General features: G+C 44.3%; 1 protein-coding gene and 1 long non-coding RNA gene across 9 annotated transcripts in view; one reads left to right on the forward strand and one right to left on the reverse strand.

Moving 5' to 3' along the window:
* Positions 1-15,051: 15,051 nt before the first annotated feature.
* On the forward strand, positions 15,052-22,129 carry LOC108522074 (uncharacterized). The gene is made up of 3 exons (XR_001883364.1): positions 15,052-15,244; positions 16,192-16,311; positions 22,073-22,129. It is a non-coding gene; the product is annotated as an uncharacterized LOC108522074 (long non-coding RNA).
* The window catches only part of ZMYND11 (zinc finger MYND-type containing 11), a 74,183-nt gene continuing 68,444 nt past the window's right edge, over positions 16,622-22,360 (reverse strand). For 3 of the 8 annotated variants that reach the window (XM_017862178.1, XM_017862172.1, XM_017862176.1), the window contains 2 exons: positions 22,173-22,358; positions 16,622-18,911 (listed from right to left, as the gene is read on the reverse strand). In XM_017862178.1, the coding sequence (XP_017717667.1) occupies positions 18,789-18,911; positions 22,173-22,358 (309 nt within the window). In that variant the 3' untranslated portion in view covers positions 16,622-18,788. Of the gene's footprint in view, positions 18,912-21,999; positions 22,359-22,360 lie in introns of those variants that run through there. The other 5 variants (XM_017862177.1, XM_017862171.1, XM_017862174.1 and 2 more) reach the window with 3 other exon arrangements.

The following is a 22,360-nucleotide window of genomic DNA, read 5'->3' on the forward strand; positions in this document are numbered from 1 at the left end:
CTACGAGATTCCAGAAAGTCATGCGGAGATCCCATACAACCTCTCCTGTAATCCCTGGGTTTTCTTGGTAGAATGAGAGCGTCGGCCGGTGTCGTTGTCATGTCCCTCTGGCAAAACATACTGCAGGCACATGCGATTCAAGTCTAGTGCATCCTCTCAGTTGTAGCTCTTGCTGTTGGTTAATCTGTAATGTTAATTCTATGAACAAAACAACTGGGCAAGACCAAGCTGATACCTTAGCAAGTGATTTCGGGGCCAACGTGGCTTGTCATTCTGTGATGAGGGCGTCGTGCGGTGTGGGGAACACGAGCCCACCCAGCTTGCTCCTGGGGTCCAGTGGTGTTTCTGCTCTGCGCTCCCCAGATCGCACACCTGTCTTTACCCCATCTCTAAATGGGACTCGGGCTTTCGTGGGCATAGTGAGTTTGTGCCTGAGCTCTGTGGCGCGGTAGCCAGTTCAGCCCCATTTAGAAACTGCATTTAAGGCAGAAATGGGTAGAAATAGAAATAGAAAGGGCTTCTGTGACTGTCTCTCACACTTGAGTTTATTTCTTATTTTTTTGAGAGAGTCTTGCTCTGTTGCCTGGCTGGAGCGCAGTGGCGCGATCTCGGCTCACTGCAACCTCCGCCTCCTGGGTACAAGCTATTTTTCTGCCTCAGCCTCCTGAGTAGCTGGGACTACAGGTGCCCGCCAGCACGCCTGGCTAATTGTTGTATTTTTAGTAGAGACGGAGTTTCACCAAGTTGGCCAGGATGGTCTCGATCTCTCAACCTCATGATCCGCTTGCCTCAGCCTCCCAAAGTGCGGGGATTACAGGCGTGAGCCACCGCACCCAGCCTGAGTTTTTTAACTACACCCACTACAAAGACTTCTAGCAAATAACTTCTGCAAACCAGCTGGCCCCACTCAGAGGAGGATCCCAGTGTTTCTTAGAAGCCTGCCAGGGGAGGGCGGGTGCAGGAGGCAAAAAGGCTGAGAACCTTAAGAAGTTTGGTGACAGCATAGTTGGGTGGAAAACATATTTTGCAGCCCTATTCGAGAAGAGTGTGTGAGAAGCACCTGGAGGTACGTGTGCCCCTCCCGGGAGGCCCCAGGGAGCTATCCCTTTTTCAGGAGGTGCAGAAGTAGCCAGGTCCAAGTGGATATCCGGATGGGCCTGGCCACTCTTCAGCTGCTGCAGGTCTGGGATAGAACAGAGTGGAGGGAAAGGGGTCCTAATTTTTTCCAGAATGCATGGAATATCCTGAGCCACAAGCCTGACCTCACAGGACAGATAACCCCCATGACAGTGCATCCTGGTGTCTCTGCTCTGAGCTAAACTGTAGGAGAACCCCGCCTTTAGGGACCTTTTCATCCCAGGAACCCCAGCAACACCGAGGCTCCAGTACTGGGACAAGAATCGGAGCTATTTAAAAATGTGCTTCTGCAGGAAATGATGTCAGAATGCTCATTTCATCGGTCTGGTCTTTAACAGCGATTCAGCCCCGACTGTGCAGATCCCATTTCCTAGGAATGGAGCAGAACCTCTGCATGAAACACCCGTGTGCAGTACTCTTAGGGACGGAAGGGATTGGGCTAAAGCACAGTGGGAGCTGGGAAGGGAAGGGACCAACCTCAGCCCCCACTGGGACACTGGAGCTGCCGTCCTGTAGAGCTCTCCTAACCCTACACCAGAGGCTGAGCGGGACCTCAGACATCATACGTATGCTTTCCCATGTTTTCAGAAATCTGGAAATGCAGAATTTCAGGGGTGAGAGTGCCTACATATTGAATATGAGGCTAGATTGGGCTTCTATAATATCCCAAAGGACCCTCCAGCTTTTTCACCAGCCCCCAGTGCCCATCAGATACCAAAGACACAGCTTAGGAGAGTTTCACCCTGAAGCTGAGGAGGAGGGAGCCTGGCTGGAGGCGACTGTGCGAGTGTGACTGCCTTCTCAGCCTGACGGTCTCAGCTGCTGCCCTTTTCTTTTCCTGCAAATGCCCGTCGCCACGGCCTTCTGTGTCCACAGGAGAGTTTGACCCAGATACTCATGGACCAGGCAAAGGTGTTCCTCCTGGCCCAGGGCCCACCATGAAGTGTGCCTGGGAGCCTAGTAAGGACCCAGCCACTCCTGGGCTGTTGACCTTGGCTTCTCTGGCCCAGCGTTGTGGCCACATCACGGCATCGTACTGTGAGATAAGTCAAGGTGGGCTCCCCAGGACCTGCACTAAATTAAATAGTGAAATTCAGCTTCAAAGAGCTTTGGAAATTACTCCTGCGTTTAAGCAGAATCAGTGATACCTGAGCAAACCGTTTCACGCGGGCACAAGTTACAATCCTGCCTCCTCTCGATTACAGGTTCCATCCAGGCAAGAGCTGTGTTACTCGGAGGTCTCCCATTCATGTCTTGGTCAATATTTAGTTTCCTTTTGAAAATAGATTTTTATGTTATTCCATTATGATGGGCAGAGGCCAGATGCTTATATTCAATTTAAATGACTATGTTTTTCTATCTGTAATTGGGTTTATAGTCAGGTAGTAAATGCTTTTATTGCAGCCAGAAGATTCCTGGAAGGTGACCAGAGATTAGCTGGCCGCTGTCAGACGTGAAGTTACTTCTAAAGGGCCTTTAGAAACGAATTCCTTTTTATTCCTTCTCTGAATTCTGAGAAGTAGGCTTGACTTCCCCTAAGTGTGGAGTTGGGAGTCAACTCCTCTGAAAGGAAAGTTTCAGAGCATTTTCCAAAGCCATGGTCAGCTGTGGGAAGGGAAGACGGTGGATAGTACAGTTACCGGAAAACACTGATGGAGGCAGATGCTCCAGTTCAGCCAAAGACCTTTCTTCCGCCCACCCCAGAAATGCCTTCCTCAATCGCAGAAGCGTTGTCCCGCGGCTCCTGATACTCAGAATGCAGCCTCTGACCGGGACCATCTGTATCCTCCAGGAGCTTGTAAGAAATGCAGCATTGTGGGACCTGGTGGGACCTGGTGAACCCAAACCTGCAGGGCTCCTGGGCGTGCTTGGGGCAGCTGCAGGGGAAGCTGGAGTCAGCAACCTCCTCCTGACCTTCCCGGCGGCTGCTTTTCTGAGCGGCCAGAATGCACCGGTTGACCTTGCATCACTGGCCCATGACTGGCTGCTTTGGTCAGGTGTAAAAAGGTGAATTTCCACAGGGTCTGCTCCTCAGGCCTCTCGCTGTTGGACCCGGTTTCCGTGGAGAACTCAGCCTCCCGGCAGGGATAGAGAACTTCAAATGGCTCAGAGAATTGAGAGGCCAGACATGTGCGGCCTGAGCAGTCTCTGCTGCAAAACGAAATGGGGATTCTTAATGTAAAGCGTTCTCATCCTCACAGAGGGGTTCCCAGCTGCTAGTGAGCGTGTCACAGGCATTTCCTGGGCTGCATCAGGTTGCCGTCAGCAGATGATCATTTTGGGGGCTCCTAAACCACAGACAGGTGACACTCTGCCGCCTGTATCAGCCACCAGCTGTTTCCCGGAGGCAGAACTGGGCTGCAAAGATGGGCTTGAGTGATATTAATGGGTTTTAGGGATTCTGTGGGTTAAGATTAGGCCATTTGCCTTTAGTGGGCAGTTGCCCCGGAAGGTAACAGGCACACTGGCCATGCTTGGTGTCGGCTCCAGCTCACTGCTAACCTTATAAGATGGGGAAAGCAAACGTTTTCTGTAAAGGGCCAGCTAGAAAATATTTTAGGCTTTGTGGGCAGATGGTTTCTACCTCAATTACTTGATTCTGAGCTGTAGCACAAATGCAGCCACAGATAGCCCTCCCAAAAGTACTGTGGCTCTAGTCCCATGGAGCTTTTTTGGGAGACACCAATTGAATTTCCAATGATTTTCCCATCATGAAGTATCTTATTGATCTTTTTTCTGCCATTTAAAAGTATAAAGGCTATTCTTAGCCTGTGGGTCCTACAGAAATAACTGACAGCTGGAGGCAGCCCTCAAAGGAGTTTAATTTTTCAACTTCTGCCTCATTCATTTCTTCAGCCAGCAAATATTTGAATTCCAACCACTGGTGCTAAGGATCCCACAGCTCCCCAAGTCTGGCAGCTCTGAGGCGTGAGCTCTGAGGGAGGTACCCACCCTCTGCAGTCACACCAGTATCTCGGCTCAGCCACAAAGTGCAGATCATGTATTGTCTTTTCTGTCTCTAAGATGAGGGATAAGAGTAGATGACGGTGAAGATCTTATTTTTCCCAACACACAGCGTTCTTTAAGTGGATCTACCCAAAATATGACCACACTGATGCTTCCTCTGTCTAAACATATTTTTCCTGCCTTCAAACCGCTGGTCCTGATTAGCCTCTGGACTCAGGTGCGATGCAACACCCTTGCCAGCCTGATGGGATCGTGGCAGGTAGAGGCGGGGCAGGAGCACCCATATCTGCCCCCTTTCTCAGCCAACACCTCTCCTTTCTTAATGTAGGAGGAAGGGTGCTGGGTGTCCAGGGCTTTAATTTCCTGGAAACAACAATGAGGTCTCCAAAATATAAGAATTCCTTTTCAACACCAAAGTTCAGAATTACTCCATCTTAATGCTGATTGACAGTCCATCAACAGAAGTGAACAGGTCTGCTACAAGTTTCTAACACCTACCATGCTTCAAGAAAAGTGAAGACACACTTGAGAAGGAGCAATTTTAAGAGACCCTGAGATCCTGTATGGCGTAAATAATCCCTCCATCGGTTTAAAGATCGAGTATGTAGGTATTACCATGTGAAGTATTTTGTTAAATTATGTAAAAGGATGACTTTTGGGGTTATGTTTCTACAGAAAAACCCGTCCTCCCCATCACCACCCAAGTGCAGTGCTGGATGCAGCCCACTCAACTCAGTCGTGCCTTCGAAGGCTTCTCGAAGTTCAGAGAATAAGGACAGCAGTCAGGCCACTGGCATTTTAAGGAGTTTCTACTATGTTTAAATCACTTGATTTGGGATGGGACTAGGGTTTGAGGAGCTACATGGAAACAAAGCATCCCTTCGTAAGCGGACGCCACAGCACGTGTGGAGGGACCACAGCCCCTGAGGTTAGTAATGGCACAATTAGGAAAAGAAGAAAAAGAGAAAAACGTCACTATTACCTGGTGTCAGCATCTCAACATTTACTGCCTGAGCTGTTAAGAAAAATCTTTTTTTTTTTTTTTTTTAACACACAAAATGTAGTGTTTTAAGTAGATAATCCGATCACATGGTCCACATGTGGACACTACATGAGAGGGTGTTCATGGTGAAGTCATGCTTGCAATCTTGTTCCTGTGCCCCGGTCCCCGCAGCTCATCTTGAGAGAGAACCGTTTTTACTAGTTCCTGCTGTCTTTTCAGTGTTTATGGGAATACAGGCCAGTCACAAATGTGTATTCCTACCACCCCTCCTTCTAATTGGAAAGGACATGTACTATGTATTCTGTACATTGCTTTCTGTAAAGTTCATCCTGATTACTTTTTTTTTATAAGGAGCCTCATATTCCATTGTTTGGTTGCACCACAGTCCCTAGTAATGGGCACTTAGTCTTTTTCCCGTCTTCTGCTATTAGGAGTCATCGATTTTTGTCATGACAACAATTATTTCATAATTGGCCAAGCATGTCTGATGGACAGATTTCCCGAAGTGGGATTGCAGCACCAAAGAGTCAACACACCTGTAATCTGGTCAGATGTTCCCAGAAAGTGTTCCATGGTGGCCTCAGTTTCATGTTTCACTTTTACCAGCAACACTTCACTGACAGAAATTGTGATGTCTTTATGCATTTGCCAGTGTCCCATGTCAGAAAAGGTGGTTTTCATTTGCATTTCTCTTGTCATAAGTGAGCGTATTTAAAAATATCTTTAAAGCCGTTTCTGTTTCTCTTTCTATAGACTGTTTTCTTTGTATCCCTTGGACTATTGAATTGTTGAACTTGTCAGGAAATATTGTGAAAGATTTTTACATGGGCCAAAATATTTATTTTTTTGGATGTCCTGACTAGCTTATCCATCCAGGTTGTCTCTGCATTTTATTGTCTTTGAGCTACTTTACAGCTGTATACATTGTAGAGAACTTATGATAATACGAATTATTCCTGTCCATAGAAATGTGAGAAAAGAACTTTTATCTCAGGAGTATGAGTCCTTTTAAACTATCAAGTCCAGAGAGACAGTAACATGAGGCAGCCGTCATCACACACACCCCTTGACCTTATGCCTGCATCTCTTGAAACTGCTTGCTGCTGCTGCAAGTAACTGTGAGTCAACCTAGTGACGCCACACCAGACACCGTACCCCATGCCCTGTACCCTACAGTCATGAGTCAACCTAGTGACGCCACACCAGATGCTGTAACTGGCATCCTATAGCTTAACAATGTACAGCCAATCACTCAGCACTGTTGTTTCTACAAACCAACAGGAAGTCCTGACGGCCAACTTGCTGTCAGCCAACTCCCTGTCCTCCTCTTTTGCCTTTAAAAACCCACTTGTGACTGGGCGCAGTGGCTCACACCTGTAATCCCAGCATTTTGGGAGGCCGAATTGGGCAGATCACCTGAGGTCAGGAGTTCAAAGCCAGCTTGGCCAACATGGTGAAACTCTGGAAAGTTGGCCAGGCATACTGGTGTGCGCCTGTAATCCCAGTTACTTGGGAGGCTGAGGCAGGAGAATTGCATGAACCCAGGAAGTGGAGGTTCCATGAGCCGATATTGCACCACTGCATTCTAGCCCAGGTGACAGAGCGAGACTCCATTTCAAACAACAACAACAGCAACAACAAAATAAAAACTCACCTGTAACTGCTGCTTCTCAGAGCATATATTATCAGAGCGTATACTCAGGGCAACTTGAATCTATGCTCCCAGCTGCAATCCTCAAGCTTGGCCCAAATCAACTCCCTGCTTATATTAACTTTGCCTCAGATTCTTCCTTTTAGTTTGACTATCTGGTATAGTCTGCAGGATTTAGAGTGTCGCCCCCTGACCACATGGTGTTTCTCTCTGAAAGCAGCGCTTGGTGCCAGCACGAACTCTGTCTTCAGAAGTCCCACCAGGTGTTTTGGGTGAGTTCTCCTGAAACTGGGCCTCCCACTCAAACTAGGCCAATTGCCCTATAAAACTGACATTCGTGGTCGCTTTAGGATAAACATAGAAATTGACCTTCCCAGTCTTAAAACTTGAGAACCTTACATTTGTCTTACCTGAGTTTCTTTCTCAGGACACCAACTATCAGGCCTACCAGATGGTGTCGAGGAGCTCAAACTCACCAGTCACCACATCTGGACAATGAGAGGCCAGACCGCTCACCTGCTGCCCATCGACTGACTCCTCTTCCTCATCCCTCCCTAGTTCCCGTTTTCCTGCACGTAGTTACATTTCTTCCCTGCTCTGTAGACTCCTAATTGTAGTGGGTCAGGGAGATGGATTTGAGACTGATCTCCCATCTCCTCAGCGGCAGCACCCGATTAAAGCCTTCTTCCCTGGCCGTACTTGTCTCAGTGACTGGCTTTCTGTGCAGAAAGCAGCAGGACCTAGATCAAACCCCTAGCATTTGGTAACACCTCTCTTTGGTTGAAAGTCCTGACTTATTTAGGCTGTTTTTCAAACTCTCTTTTCTTTTAAGAGCAAGGGCTTTGCTCTCTGTCTTTGTGTAGGAGATTCAGGTACAGAGCTCCGTAGGGAAATATTTCCCACTTCTGTCTCAGGACAAGGGGTTTGGGTCCAAGTTGTTCTGCCCCCGTCTCACAGCAGAGGTTCAGATCAACAGATTTGCAGTTAGGCGTTTGTGATCTCTTTATACATAGTATGCTTTTAAAAATTGCAGCTGTTTTCTATTTTGAAATTTGGACCTGATGTTTCATCTGTGGCAAACTCCTATTAAATACCAGCAGGTTTTACATACGTTATAGGTATCTAGGAAAGGGAATCCGCCTAACCCAGGGTGATCCTAGACAGCAATGACCAAAAATGGAGGTCTTTTGAAATACCTAAAATCATTTATTTGTATACACAATTGGAAAAAGCCAGTTTTAGAAACAAATTAAATGGAAGACTTCCAGTCTTACCTAAAAAACTTCTAAAATAAATTCTGAGAAAATCACCTCCATTCAGGAGGTGACCAAAGACATGTCTGTCACGACCACCTGAGGAAACTCCCAGGTCTCTGACCTCCTCCCTGAGACTCCTACTGTGGCAGCCCCAGGGTCACTCTGAAGCCTCTGGTTCTGGGGGCTGCCCAGTATTCTTCACCTATTCTCTGCTCAATCAAACAGACCACCCAGCGGGCAAGATGGGTCTCCAAAACACACCTTGGTTGCCTAGCTGACAATTGCTTAGGGCAGTAAATAACTAGAAGACTAATAGTCTAAAAGAGGAGAGTGGACAAAAATAAAATTACTGAGATCTTTAAAATGCAGATCCAACAAATCTTTTCTACATTAGGACTCTAATGGCTGATTCTGATGAAATGCTGACATCCAGGGAATCAGCTAAGCAGTGTTCCAGCTGAAATCAGATAAAAACCAATTTAAAACCCTTTAAATGTTCAAACTACCTGCTTTGGATCCCCTGCAAGATTGACACACCAAAAGGAAAAAAGGGAAAAAACAAAAGCATGTCCAGCCTGTGGCCTAATGACTAGGGTTCGTGCTTTCACTGCCACAGCCGGCTCCCTTCCTTGTCAGGGAGCCAGTCCCTTTTGGTTTGGTATTTGTGATAACTTCCAACTTTGTGGGATACTGCTTTGCCACTCAGGAAGGTACCTTTGGTAAAAATGATTCAAAACACAGAAATACCATCTGTTTGTCCTGGCTAAAATCTGATAAAGAGGTTTGAGTTTTCTTTTTGTTTTTTTGAGACAGAGTCCCACTCTGTTGCCAGTGCTGGAGTGTAGTGCAGTGGTGCGATCTCAGCTCACTGCAACCTCCACCTCCTGGGTTCAAGCGAATCTCCTGCTTCAGCCTCCTAAGTAGCTGGGATTACAGGTGCGTGCCACCACGCCCAGCTAATTTTTGTATTTTTAGTAGAGATAGGGTTTCACCATGTTGACTAGGATGGTCTTGATCTCTTGACCTCATGATCCGCCGCCTCAGCCTCCCAAAGTGCTGGGATTACAGGCGTGATCCACTGCGCCCGGGCAATATTTTTTTTTAAGCTCTATGGTCAGCTTAATTAAAACTGATATTCAAGCTCTATGTGGGTGTGTTTAGGGCCTTTCTGCTATCGCTCATTTGGTCTTGTGGAATTTTTTTTTCAGTAAATGGAAACCCTTTTTTAAAAAAATTATGTGTTTGGTTCCTCTGTGTTCACTTCCTTTCTCAAGAACGGCTCTCCCTGTTCTTCCTGCTCCCCCTTACTCTTTGCTGTCTTTGGTTCCACGTGAAAGGATCTGGAGGGGACATCTCATGACTCAGACACCTTAATGAACGCAGGAAAAGGCACCGCTCACTGCTTTTTGGGGTCTTCTGTCTTCCTGTGCAGTCTAGAGAGTCACGGGCAGGGTCCTCTCAGGTCTGAAACCACATTATGTGCTGCGTGACCAGATTGATCTCTTGGCTTTGGGGCACTGGAGATGACACTGTACTGTGGGACAGGACTTAACCTCGGTGTGTGTGATGTCCAGCGTCACTGGTGAGAGCTGCAGTTTTGGGGGTGTCTGAAGGCAGTTCTTTACAGTAAATGGTTATTACTACAGGGAGCTACTCATTTCTTTCCATGTTTAGATTAAAAAGGTGCAGTTTAAACACGTAGAGAAATGTCTTTGTGATGAAGTGTACTGTGGAGGTGTTGTATGGCCCAGTCCCATGACAGTCCCCTTTTTGAGGGGATCTGGGATTCAGCAGAAAAGTAAAATCCTGGCTGGGCGCGATGGCTCCCACCTGTCATTCCAGCACTTTGGGAGGCTGAGGTGGGCAGATCACAAGGTCAGGAGTTCGAGACCAACCTAGCCAACATGGTGAAACCCCGTCTCTACAAAAAATACAAAAACTAGCCAGGCATGGTTGCAGGCGCCTGTAGTCCCAGCTACTTGGGAGGCTGAGACAGAAAAATCGCTTGAACCCGGGAGGTGGAGGCTGCAGTGAGCTGAGATCACACCACTGCACTGCAGCCTGGATGACAGAGCAAGAGCAAGACTCTGTCCTCAAAAAAAAAAAAAAAAAAAAACTCAAGCCTGTAATCCCAGCACTTTGGGAGCCGAGACGCGGCCGGATCACGAGGTCGGAGACGAGACCATCCCCCTGCTAACACTGTGAAACCCCGTCCTCTACAAAAAATACAAAAACTACCGGCGCGAAGTGGGCGGCGCCTGTAGTCCCAGCTACTCGGGAGGCTGAGGCAGGAGAATGCGAAACCCGGGAGGCGGAGCCCTTGCAGTGAGCTGAGATCCGGCCCCACTGCACCCAGCCCTGGTGCGACAGAGTGAGACTACTGCCCTCAAAAAAAAAAAAAAAAAAAAAAAAAAAAAGTAAAATCCTTGATTTTTAAACTGCTCTGCCTTCTAACTGCCTGGTTTTCACAGTTTTGTGGCTGTTTCTTTCTTTTCTTTTTTCTTTTTTTTTTTTTGAGACGGAGTCTCGCTCTGTCGCCCAGGCTGGAGTGCAGTGGCCGGATCTCAGCTCACTGCAAGCTCCGCCTCCCGGGTTCACGCCATTCTCCCGCCTCAGCCTCCCGAGTAGCTGGGACTACAGGTGCCCGCCACCTCGCCTGGCTAATTTTGTTTCTGTATTTTTAGTAGAGACGGGGTTTCGCCATGTTAGCCAGGGTGGTCTCAAACTCCTGACCTCGTGATCCACCCACCCTGGCCTCCCAAAGTGCTGGGGTTACAGGTGTGAGCCACCGTGCTTGGCCTTGGCCGTGTTTCTTAATGGGCTCTGCTCTGAGTCCATTGGTCCAGTTGGAAAACAGACTAAACTGAAAGCTACCTATCTAAATGAAATTGGCCTCCCCATAAAATCCTATGGTAAGTTACCTTGGCATCCCTTTTTAATTTTCCTCTGACTACCACACTTCAGCTCTTCCTTAACAAGGCTTAAATTCTCTGTGTGTGCTTTGGGAAATAAATTTGCTACCCCGTTTTCTCTAGAACTCCATGACGGCTTGGGCCCTGTGGGACAGATAAATCTCAGCCTGTTCCATTCACAGAGACACAGTTTAAAACCAACTGTTCTTTGATACTAGTGATTTTCACCTGACTCATGGCTAACATTTTAAAACTAAAGCTATAAGATCTTTCTTTATGTCTGTCTTTTTGTATATGCGTGTGTACATGTCTATTGTTCATGGTACCAAACTGGCTTATAAATAAATGAGTACTTGTAAATTAAGCAAATAAGCCCCAGTGCTTTTCAGGTTCATGTGATTTTAGTAATCTTGGAGAGTTTTTAAATTGTTGGTGAAGCAGAAACATCTTCAGGATTTAATTTAGACATTGTGCCTGGGACTGTTGGTCAGGCAGGTTTATGCCGTCTCTGCTAGAGGCTGGGGGTGAGGACACCTCCCAACAAGACAGGTGTGAAGGAGGATGCCCCTCCCTCACGGCCACAGGGTTGGGCTTGAGAACTGGAACTGGGTCTCCAGGCCAGAGCATGGGACTCAGGGGCTGCAGTCTGAGCTGGGCTCCTTCCCACTGGCATCTTTGGGAGGGCATGTGGAAGTGGAAGTGTGTTGCTGGGACTCCGAAGGCTTCCCAGAAACACTAGTGAAATCTGAGTAAAAATGCTTGGAAATGATTTATGAAAAGAGTACCTACGTGTATAAATGTGTACATTTGTGTATAAACTCACATTTACAGGTAAGAGCCTGCTCTCGGGGAGGCTTACATTCTGGCGAGAACTGATTGTTTTCAGCTCCTTTGTTCTGAGCTCTCTTTGGCCTAAGGATCAAGAGCAGTAAGAAACTGAATACAAATAACAGCATCTTCACTGGAGACAAATCCTAAAATGCGTGGTCCTCAGTCCCACCTCTCTTCACCCTCCCGTTCGCAGGTGCTCAGTTGCTAGAATTATTGAAAGAGTCTAAAAATTCAGAGCTTAGTCTTTCCTAATGTTTATGATCTTCTCTAAAGTGAGATAGAAGACAGTGGATTGGCACTTTTTATAATGTTTAAAAAAATTTTGTTTTGGTAGAGGTGGGGTCTCACTGTGTCGCCAAAGCTGGTCTCAAACTCCTGACCTCAAGTGATCCTCCTGCCCTGGCCTCTGAAAGTGCTGTGAGTAGAAGTGTGAGCCACCACGCTCATCCTTTACAATGTATTCTACTTTCTGGTTATACTTTAATGAAACTTTGAGTGCACTTTGACATACATACAGACACATATACACACACGTGTATGTATATGCATATGTGTCTAAATTCACGTTTACAGATAACGGACTTTGACTGTTCTCAGTGCTAGGATAGCACTAGCGCGTGTGTCTGTCTTTGGGAGGGTGCATAGGAAACTGGCGGGGTCCGTGATGGCCTGTGAATAAGAGAACTAAGTCGGCTGACACATTTTCACTTTGTAACTCTTCCAACCTTTGACTTTTGTATCAATTTTTAAACTAAGATAATTTTTTAAAATTCCAACGTTGGAGAATACTTGCACCTTCTCTCTCCAGGGGCTCCTGGTTAGATAAAAATAGGTTTCTCTTCTGGGAGGCGGAGCTTGCAGTGAGCCGAGATCGCGCCACTGCACATCAGCCTGGGAGACAGCGAGACTCCGTCTCAAAAAGAAGTAGGTTCCTCATGTTGTCCCAAACAGGATTTCCCTCTGTCTGTTTCGTTCCCCCTTTTGCCGTGTTTCTTGGATCGTCTTCTCTCATCTTCACGTCTTGGCCTGCTGCCCTTGCTGTGCTGTTGTCCCTGCTCGTCCTCTAAAGCCAGCGCCCTCCTTCCTTCTGCCCCCGTCGCTGTGTGTAACCACGCCACATCTCCCATTATGCTCCTATAACTCTTCCTACACACCTCTCTAGCAAGCCTTTTCTAACTTCCCCACTTTCAAAAGTATTAATGTTCATTGTAAAAATATGAAGGTGGAAAACAAATCATCCAAAATCGATATGGTGCCTCTGTCCTGTTTCATCTCCAGCTAACCCCTGCTCACCCTGAAAGGTTCAGCCCACTAGTTCTTTCCCCTCCTGAGATTTTATGCTTCCTCTGTATCCTGCAGTCCTGCATCTGTCTTCATGGCACCTTGCTCACTAGAGTATAAGCTTTCAAGAGACCAGAGAGGTCTGCTCTGCTGTGCTCATTGCTGTTTCCCCACATCCCACACAGACGCTGTAGGAGCTCAAGCAGTTCTCATATGGATGAATCGGTGGATGATGCTTACACAGTGTTTTCTGAATTTCCTCAGCATTCTTCAGCTTCTGCTATCCTATCCTTCCTCGTTCGGCCGGGCGCGGTGGCTCACGCCTGTAATCCCCAGCACTTTGGGAGGCCGAGGTGGGTGGATCACCCGAGGTCAGGAGTTCAAGATCAGACTGGTCAAAATGGCGAGACCCTGTCTCTACTAAAAATGCAAAAATTAGCTGGGTGTGGTGGCGGCCGCCTGTAATCCCAGCTACTCGGGAGGCTGAGGCAGGAGAATCGCTTGAACCAGGGAGGCGGAGGTTGCAGTGAGCCGAGATCGTGCCATTGCACTCCAGCCTGGGCGACAAGAGTGAAACTCCATCTCAAAAAAAAAAAAAAAGCTCGTTCCAGGAGGGTAGGGACTACTTCCTGTCCTTGCAAGACTTTATGAAGCCACCTGCAGTCTGTAAAGGAATACCAAAGACGAGGCGTGGTGTTACTAATACTGTGACACCAGGAAGCTCTGGGTCTGCTTTCTCCTCAGTATGGAGTTCAGGAGTTAGACTCAAGGGTTCTTAGACTGCCCTTTAGAGCACAAAGATACTTAGGATAAGGGATCCTAATTGAAATGTCATTTTGGAGCTTGACTAGATATTTGTAAGTTTTCAAACCTGAGACTTTGAAACATATCAAGAGCCTACCCTCAGGGAGGCTTAAATTCTGGCAAGAACTGATTTTTTTTCAGCTCCTTTGTTCCGAGTAAGCTTTAATACATTTTTGCTGTATGAATATCTACTATAGGTAAGGTGCTGATAGGGCACGCACTGGTCTAAGACAAAGCTCTTTTTAGGTTGCTCTGTCCAATACACTGAATTGAATACAGGTTGCCACCAGCTACATGTAAATGAGCATGGCCAGTCTGAATGGAGACACGCGGAAGCTATAAAAGACACACCAGCTTTGAAAGACTTAGTGCTAAACATGAATGTAAGCGATCTCAATCATTTTTATGTTAATTACATGTTGAAGTGGTATTCTGGATATATTAAGAGGTACTATTAATGTCACCTATTTCTGACTTTTCAAATATGGCTATTAGAAAATTTGAAGTGACATGCATGCCTCATATATTTTTATTTAACAGTATTGCCTTATGGCATTTATAATTTAGTGCAGTAGTACTTCATGAGTTTACACACTCCTCCTGAGCACCCGGCCTCTCACGTACTGTCCCTGTCCACAAGAATCAATACCACCTGGAGGCTCATTAGAAGGGGCAGAATTACCGGCTCCACCCATGCCAGACCCACTAAATCAGATTCTGCATCTTTACCAGGTCCTCAGGTGATCTGTGTGCTCACGAACGTTTGAGAAGCCCTGACTGACTTAAATTACAGTAACAGGCCTCCACTTGTATCCCTCCCATTTTGCTGCTCCTGTCCTACTGGATTAAGGATTCTTAACGTGAGGGTCAACATAATTCTGGGCCTTAGGAATCCACAGAATTTTATGCAGCATTATCTGTGCATGTATGTATATGTGCACTTTTCAGGAAAGGGTCCATTTCTTTTTTCTTTTTTTCCCCTCCACATGTCAGTAAAGCAGTGTTCTCAAAGGATGTTCCCATCAGCAACACTTAGGAACTTGGGAGCAATGCACACGCTGGAGGTGGAGCCTAGTGGTGCTTTAATAAGCCCTCCAGTGATCCTGATGTCACAAGTTGGAGAACTACTGAATTAAAGACTGAAGGCAAAGAACAGGGCGAGGCCACTTGTTGCATCATAGTCTAGTCTGGGTGACCAGGACTGTGAGACTGGAGAAGTGGAGTGAGGCAGGGGAAGGTGATGGGTTTCATTCTAGATGTATTGAACTTGATGATTTTAATTTCAAATGTTTGTCAAGTAATTTTCTATCTGTATATTCAGCCTAGCGTAAGAGTGAAGAAAATGGATTTTACAATCAAACCGAACCGAGCTTGAGACCTAGCTCTGCCACTCACCTACTGGGTAAGTCTGAGCAAGTTATTAAATCTTTTTAAACTTACCTGTTTACACCTATCTTGTCTTGAGTAGCCCAACCAAAGCTATTGCTTTGCTACAATTGCACATTTTTCCTTCTTGTTTATGAAAAGACCACTTTCACACAAGTGTCCCATTTCTAGTTTTATTTTCTTTTAATATTGGAAAGTGGCAAACTGCTTTTTATTCTCTCAGCCACTTGCTTCACTACTTCAATTGTGTCTGCTCCCAGTTACAGAAGCAACCCTGTCAGTTCACTCCCTCCATACGCCCTCCCAGAGGCCTTCTTTCATTTTGCTGTCATCAATGACTGAAATTTTTAGTGATACTCATGTATTATAGATATGGGTTTCCTATTTGTCAACTTTTTTTTATTGAAAAGACTATTTTAGAACACAATTCTAATAATTAAGGTCTAGAATCAGAGTTGGCATTTCATAAAGTGACAAGTGATACCTTTTTTTTTTTTTGAGACGGGGTCTCGCTGTGTCACCAGGCTGGAGTGCAATGGGGCGATCTCGGCTCACTGCAACCTCTGCCTCCTGGGTTCAAGTGATTCTCCCACCTCAGCCTCCTGAGTAGCTGGGATTGCAGGCACCTGCCATCATGCCTGGCTAATTTTTTTTTGTATTTTTGTAGAGGGTTTCACCATGTTGGCCAGGCTGGTCTCAAACTCCTGACCTCAGGTGATCCGCCCACCTTGGCCTCCCAAAGTGCTGGGATTACAGGCATGAGCCACTGTGCCCGGCCGACACCTTATTTTTAAGTGAGGACCAGTAAGCCTGTTGCTTAGCAAAATGTATCTAGAAGAACAAAGACAAAATGAGCTTGAATAGAATACTACTACTACTGTTGGAAACGTTACAGTCCTACAGTGGCTGGGACTTTAATATTCAGACCTAAACCATCTGATCTCAGTTGTGATGCATCTACAGGGCATGACTGATGAAAACCAGAGAGTACCGACTAAGGCTGGGTTAATGTTGGCACTAAGAACCGGGGCTGGTTAACTACCTGCAACCACCATACCAACAAGGAGATGAAAACAGCAAAAGGTAAGCCTCAGCTGGCTTCCAATTAAGAATCTGCTCCATTCTGAGTTGTCTGTTTTTCAGGCTGATTTGCAATAATTGATATGCAGCTGATACAATCATCATCCTCTCCTTTTTATATCATGTATGTTCTTTTTGAGATCTGGTGAAAGTAAATTCAATTTATATGTTTGGGTGAATGAATGTTTCACACACTGATTTTATATAAAGTTAAATAGTCACCAAAGAGTGAGCCACAGCATATGACCAACATTTAGCGACAGTAGTATTTGGTTGGATATAGGGGCTAGACTAAATAAATTTCTAAAGCTAGTTTTTTTTTAAATACATTTATTAACCAATGTTAACACATTAAATGAATCTATATATTGCTAGTCAGAGCAGCTTACAAAATGCCAGAATGCATCATAGAACTGGACAGCCACAATGAGTAATTACAATGTGCATAGTGGCTAAGCTCAACACCTCGATATAGCTTTATGATTTGCAGAAAATTTTTAATAATGATTCCTAAAACAATCAATTGTAGTTTTACCTAAAACTTTTACAAAACCAGGCCACAATCTCTTTTTTTAATTTTGTTTTTTTTTTTTTAAACACACAGTTTTCACGCTGTAGTAACTTGGAAATGTGCAACCGTGTCAACAGAGACAAAAAAGCCAAAGTAACACGAATCTCACTTTCATGCAGCTATCAGTTAAATATTACATACTCTGGAATGATTTTACACCAAAAATATTTCCACAATTACTTGCTCTCATAGGGGTGGATCGAAGTCTTAAAACTTGAAAAACAATCAAAGAAGGTTAAGTGTTCTCGGTTCTGACACGTCCATCAGCGCCACACGCTGTGGCAACTCTAATTACACAGCAACAAGGAGGGAGCGATGATGCCAAGTTACTGCATAATTTAGGAACATTGTTATGAAATGGGGCTACTGGGTACTTTTTACAAAATATTGTGCACCATTTGGCAGTAGTTTGTCAATTAACTTGTGTCACCACCATCTGCAACAGCATCAAGATTAGATGGACATTTCACAGAAGACTTAGTTACATTTTTATCTTTAGAGTGACCCTGACAAACCTGGAGAAAACTTTTTAAAAGGCTTTTCTCCTGATTCTTTCACTTCCATTGTGAGTAATTGCTTTAATAAATATCAAAGGTCTAAATAAATATTTACAAATTATTTCTCTAACCTCAAAAAATAACTAAATGATAAATGGGAATTTGACTTGTTCTAAGATCAGTCTTAAAAAAAAAACACATAAATTGTGAGATTATTTTAAAAGAAAAGTAATTTAAGTTTTCCTGGCTGTATTTTATATATCTATGTATAAAAAATCATTATTCAACTATCGATCCATTCCTATTGGTAATGCTTCTTAATCCAGACATTCCGCAAAATACAGACTTTTTACAAATCACGGCATCTTTAATACAAGAAAATTAACATGCATTATTCTTCATTCTGTGTACAGTGATGGAGTTCATTAGGCAATGACCCATTACTACAAACATAACGGCTTCTGTGAAACTTAAGTGCTTTCTCTTCTTTTAGTATTAACTTACAATACATGAGGTGACACCAGATAATAGGCAGTGAGATGATATGTGGGAAGGGAAGGGAAGGGAAGCATTAAATAAATTTGTATGCCTCATCTGTAATTTCACATATGGATAAAGGTAGTTTTTGGCTCTTCGTTTTGTTGTTTATTTTGTTACAAGCACTCATGTTAGGACAAAGATGAAATGTGCAAACTTTAAAATTTAAATATTCATTTTCTCTAAGATCCAGCTCAGTAAAAGATTACCCCAGTTCCCTGCAATTTTAAACTACAAGATCAAAGCTAATAATTTGTTATAAAAGTTATATATTGAAAAGAAATAATGAAAAACACAATTGGGAAATATTTAAGAAAAAATATGCAGGACTAGCCCTGCTGTGTCAACCCTGTTCCCTAAATTCAATCATATACCCACTGGTGTGACCAACAGATAATGCCTTTGAACAGTAAATTAAGCTGAACAAAACCAGCTCAATAAGGTTAAGAAAAAAATGTCACATCAAGGTAGTATGTTTTATTTCTGAAACAGTTCTGTAGTTCTTACATTCAGATCTATTCTAAATGTTTCTTTGTTAAACTCACTTGTATTCACCTGTTTTTTAAAGATCTGTTGTTTAAAGGTTAAAATCTCTGTAAAACCTAAAAATGTTTTAAAATTTGCTGAAAATGCAACAAATTCTCAATTAAAATTTATTTAAAATAATACCCTCCACTGATGTTACTTTTACCCCTGAAAACTTCGGAGGAGCATTAACAAAAGATTTAAACTACTGTGCAAAATTTCTTCACGAAAAGTGTTTAAAGGCTGGTGCAAAATGGGAAGCAAATTCTAAACAATTTTGGCTTCTTGGAAACAAAAACCGCTGTGTCTGAAAAGAGTGATCGTCGGGGTGACTCCGGGAAGGGCCAGCTTCATCTTTTCCGGCGGCAGGTGCGCTTGTGCTCCGCGTGCCAGTGCTCCTGCTGACACTTGATAGAGCAGTAGGACGTGTTCCAGCAGCAGTGGTACATGGCCTCCTCCTCACAGTTGTAGCACTGCGGGGAAGAAATCGGGCAGTCTTTAGACTTGGGGGTGGATGTCTGAGAGATGGGTTACAACGGCAGACTCTTGAGGTGCTGCTTTTAACAGATCTTTCTGGCTCAACCTTTTGTGGAATCTGAATACGTTTTATGCACAGCAGATGGAGAGGGAGCGCTGGGGATGACTGTAGCTCATGCCTGGCTGTCAGCAAACTCAAGCTGCCGTCAGGTGGTACCTGACGCCCCTGTGTTTTCCATCTCTATGGGGGTCATTCCCGTTTCTTTTCTTAAAATGCCCTTGACTTCACATCCCTTTGCAGCTACCACTTGCATTTCTCTGCTCTCCACAAGCTCCTTGAATGACTTGCCTAAATTCCCTATTTCAAATTCTTCTCTTCTCTCCCCATCATTGTTAACATACGCTGCAGTCTTTACTCATCCCATGCCACTAATATGCTGTTAGCAAGGTCACCTACAACCTCAAATCTAGTGGCCAAGTCTCAGTCTTCATCTTATTTGGCAACATCTGGAGATATTTTTGACTGTCACAACTTTGGGGCAGAAGGTACTACTGGCGGACAGAGGCCTGGGATGCTGTTAAACATCCCACAATGTACACCTCCCCCGAAGAATGTTCTAGTGCAAGGGTCCATAGTACTGTGGTTGAACTCCGGTCATGGGAGAAGAGAAGAGTGAAAAAAGTAAAGCTAAAGTTCCAAGCTGGCTTGGTGAACTAATGGTAGTATCATGAACAGACACCCACGGTGAGGCAAGGAAGACGAGAGACTGTTTTGAATGTAAACACTTGACAATAGATCAGTATAAATGTGAAAGTTCTGTAGATAAACACATGCAGATTTGATGGCTGGTGAGAGCCCTGGAGGGAGAACAGCCTACATTTGATGCTAAAAATTCCAATTTTCTTCCTGCTTGTGTATCGTATGCATTATTATCTATTATTTCAGCACCTGCACCTTCAGTAAAATCCCCATTAGAAAGGTGCAGAGTGAATTTTGGAAACAGCTTGAGTGAGGCGTGTCGGGATTCACATCTGCGGTCTGTGCCACCCGCTGGTCACACGGCTTCAGATCGAGCTATTTAACGTCTTAGTTTCCTCATCTTTAAGACTTTACACAGCACCACCATCCCTTCCCCCCAAGGACCTACTCTTCGTGTATTCATCCGTTTTCAATTTCCCCCTTTCTATGGGTATACTTAATAGATGCATCTTTCTATGGATCTCGTGACATCCGTTATCCGGCATCTGGCATGCCTACATGCTTTCCTGTAATACTATTCTACGTCTTACAACAATGAAAGATGTAATTGGGAAGAAAGAATTCTTTTTTTCTTTGAGACAGAGTCTCGCTCTGTTGCCCAGGCTGGAGTGCAGTGGCACAATCTCAGCTCATTTCAATCTCTACCTCCTGGGTTCAAGAGATTCTCCTGCCTGAGCCTCCCAAGTAGCTGGGGTTTCAGGCACGTGCCGCCACACCCGGCTAATTTTTGTATTTTTTGCAGAGATGGAGTTTCATGGTCTCAAGTGATCTGCCCGCCTCGGCCTCCCCAAGTGCTGGGATTACAGACGTGAGCACCGAGCCCGGCCAAGAAGAAAGAATTCTAACCCTTTTACTAGTCTACTAGACCCAATGTGATGCGCACACAAAGCTCAGCTCTGCCAACTGGGTTTTTAAAAAGTCTCAAATTCCTCATCTTAAAGAAGAGTACAAAAATACCCACTTCAGCTATTTCACAAATGGTAAAGTGGTATAAAAGACAGTTTTATAATTATAGCCTCTTCTTCCCATTTTCTTGATTCTTTATTAGTAAACTTAAGAGATTTCTACTCATAAACATTTTTTAAGAGACAGGGTCTTCTTCCATCGCCTAGGCTGGAGTGCAGTGGTGCGATCACAGCTCTCTGCAACCTTGAACTCCTGGGCTCAAGCACTCCTTCTGCCTTGGCCTCCCAAAGCACTGGGACTACAGGCATGAGCGTCTTTGGGTGTTGTGCTTCTGTTATTTTGAGCTACCTTCATTCCTATCTAATGATATTGTGAGAGTTGATCACACAAATTCAGTCATTCTTGTCTTATCCAACTAAAACTGAGTTGAGAAGCTGGGGGGAAAAGCACTTGGAACACAAAATGCTGGCTGCAACTCTCAGACTAGTTTTGCCGACTGCCATCCCTCACCAATCAGAGCTTGTCAGCTCCTCAAAACCTTACTAGCACCAGTGAAATTTCTTAAAGAATATGGAAATTTTCTTCTTTGGAGAGAACACTTTCACTTGTACTGAAGGCTGTGCCACCCAATGTGCAGGCTGTTTTTTTTTAACAGAAAATAAAGCTCTCTTTTTCCCTCCACAGATCGCCTGGTCTTTTGTTAACAATAGTTATTTTGTTATTCACCACCTCTTCCTACCAAATTATCTTCATGTATTCTTCTAAATTATATGTTGTTTCTCTTTTCCTTATTGCCAAATCTTTGTCACAGATTTAAAAATATTTCTTTCATGAAGAGTTTATGTGTATTTATATAATATAGGCTGGATAAAATGAAGAATTAAAGTTTATCACAGAACTTTATATAGTCAACTGAAACCAAGTTATGAGCTTTCGGGAGCAAGACTTTTCCCTAATTCACTGAGCACTGTGGCGGCTGTAAGATGAGCACCTGGATGCTGTGTACTCAGAATCTGCTCCCGCTTTGGTGGGGAGGATGAGACTCGCGAGCCGGACATGACGACAAATGACACTAGCTGGTCAGGTATAAGGGAGGGTAGTTAGAGACCAATGAAATGTCACTACTATAAAGTAAAAGTAATTGATTTCTTTAACAAAATCTAATGTATAAATGTTAAGTGCAGGGAAATCTGAAACTCTTTAATTTATTGTGATAATTACATTTATAATTTCACCATTTGGATGTTACCTATCTGATATCACCAGGTAAAAGTTAGGGCCAGCCAATTTGCCCAAATAAAATATTTGCATAGATGGAGAAATTATATAAGTTAATTGTAATAAATATGTACTAAGGTATTATAATCTCAATTTAACAAAATAATCCTGAGCAGTACACAGTAATATGGGATCTGGGGTTGAGAGATCATAGGACTGTTAATAAAATTTTAAAAACTAAAGCTGACCATTTCACATTTGATCTTATTTCAGAAACATCTTCTGCATGTGCCACAGCTACCTTCTGAATTAACTGGCATCATACCTGCGGTACGTTTTCAGAAATAACAGTCTAGAAAAGACTGGCATTTACCCACTGCTTCTTCTTGGTCTGAGAAATCAGTTGCTTGTGCTGTGTTGCCAGCTTCTTGATTTCTTCTACGAATTCCTCCTTACACTTTTCCTTTACTTGCTTACATTTTCTGTCCATCTCACCCTGCATGTTGGCCACAGCTTTATTTACAGCTTGTCTCTTTTCTTCTTCCATTTCAGAACGCAGCT

Source organism: Rhinopithecus bieti, unplaced genomic scaffold (genome assembly GCF_001698545.2).
Source record: "Rhinopithecus bieti isolate Rb0 unplaced genomic scaffold, ASM169854v2 scaffold_64050, whole genome shotgun sequence".
Lineage (NCBI taxonomy): Eukaryota > Metazoa > Chordata > Mammalia > Primates > Cercopithecidae > Rhinopithecus > Rhinopithecus bieti.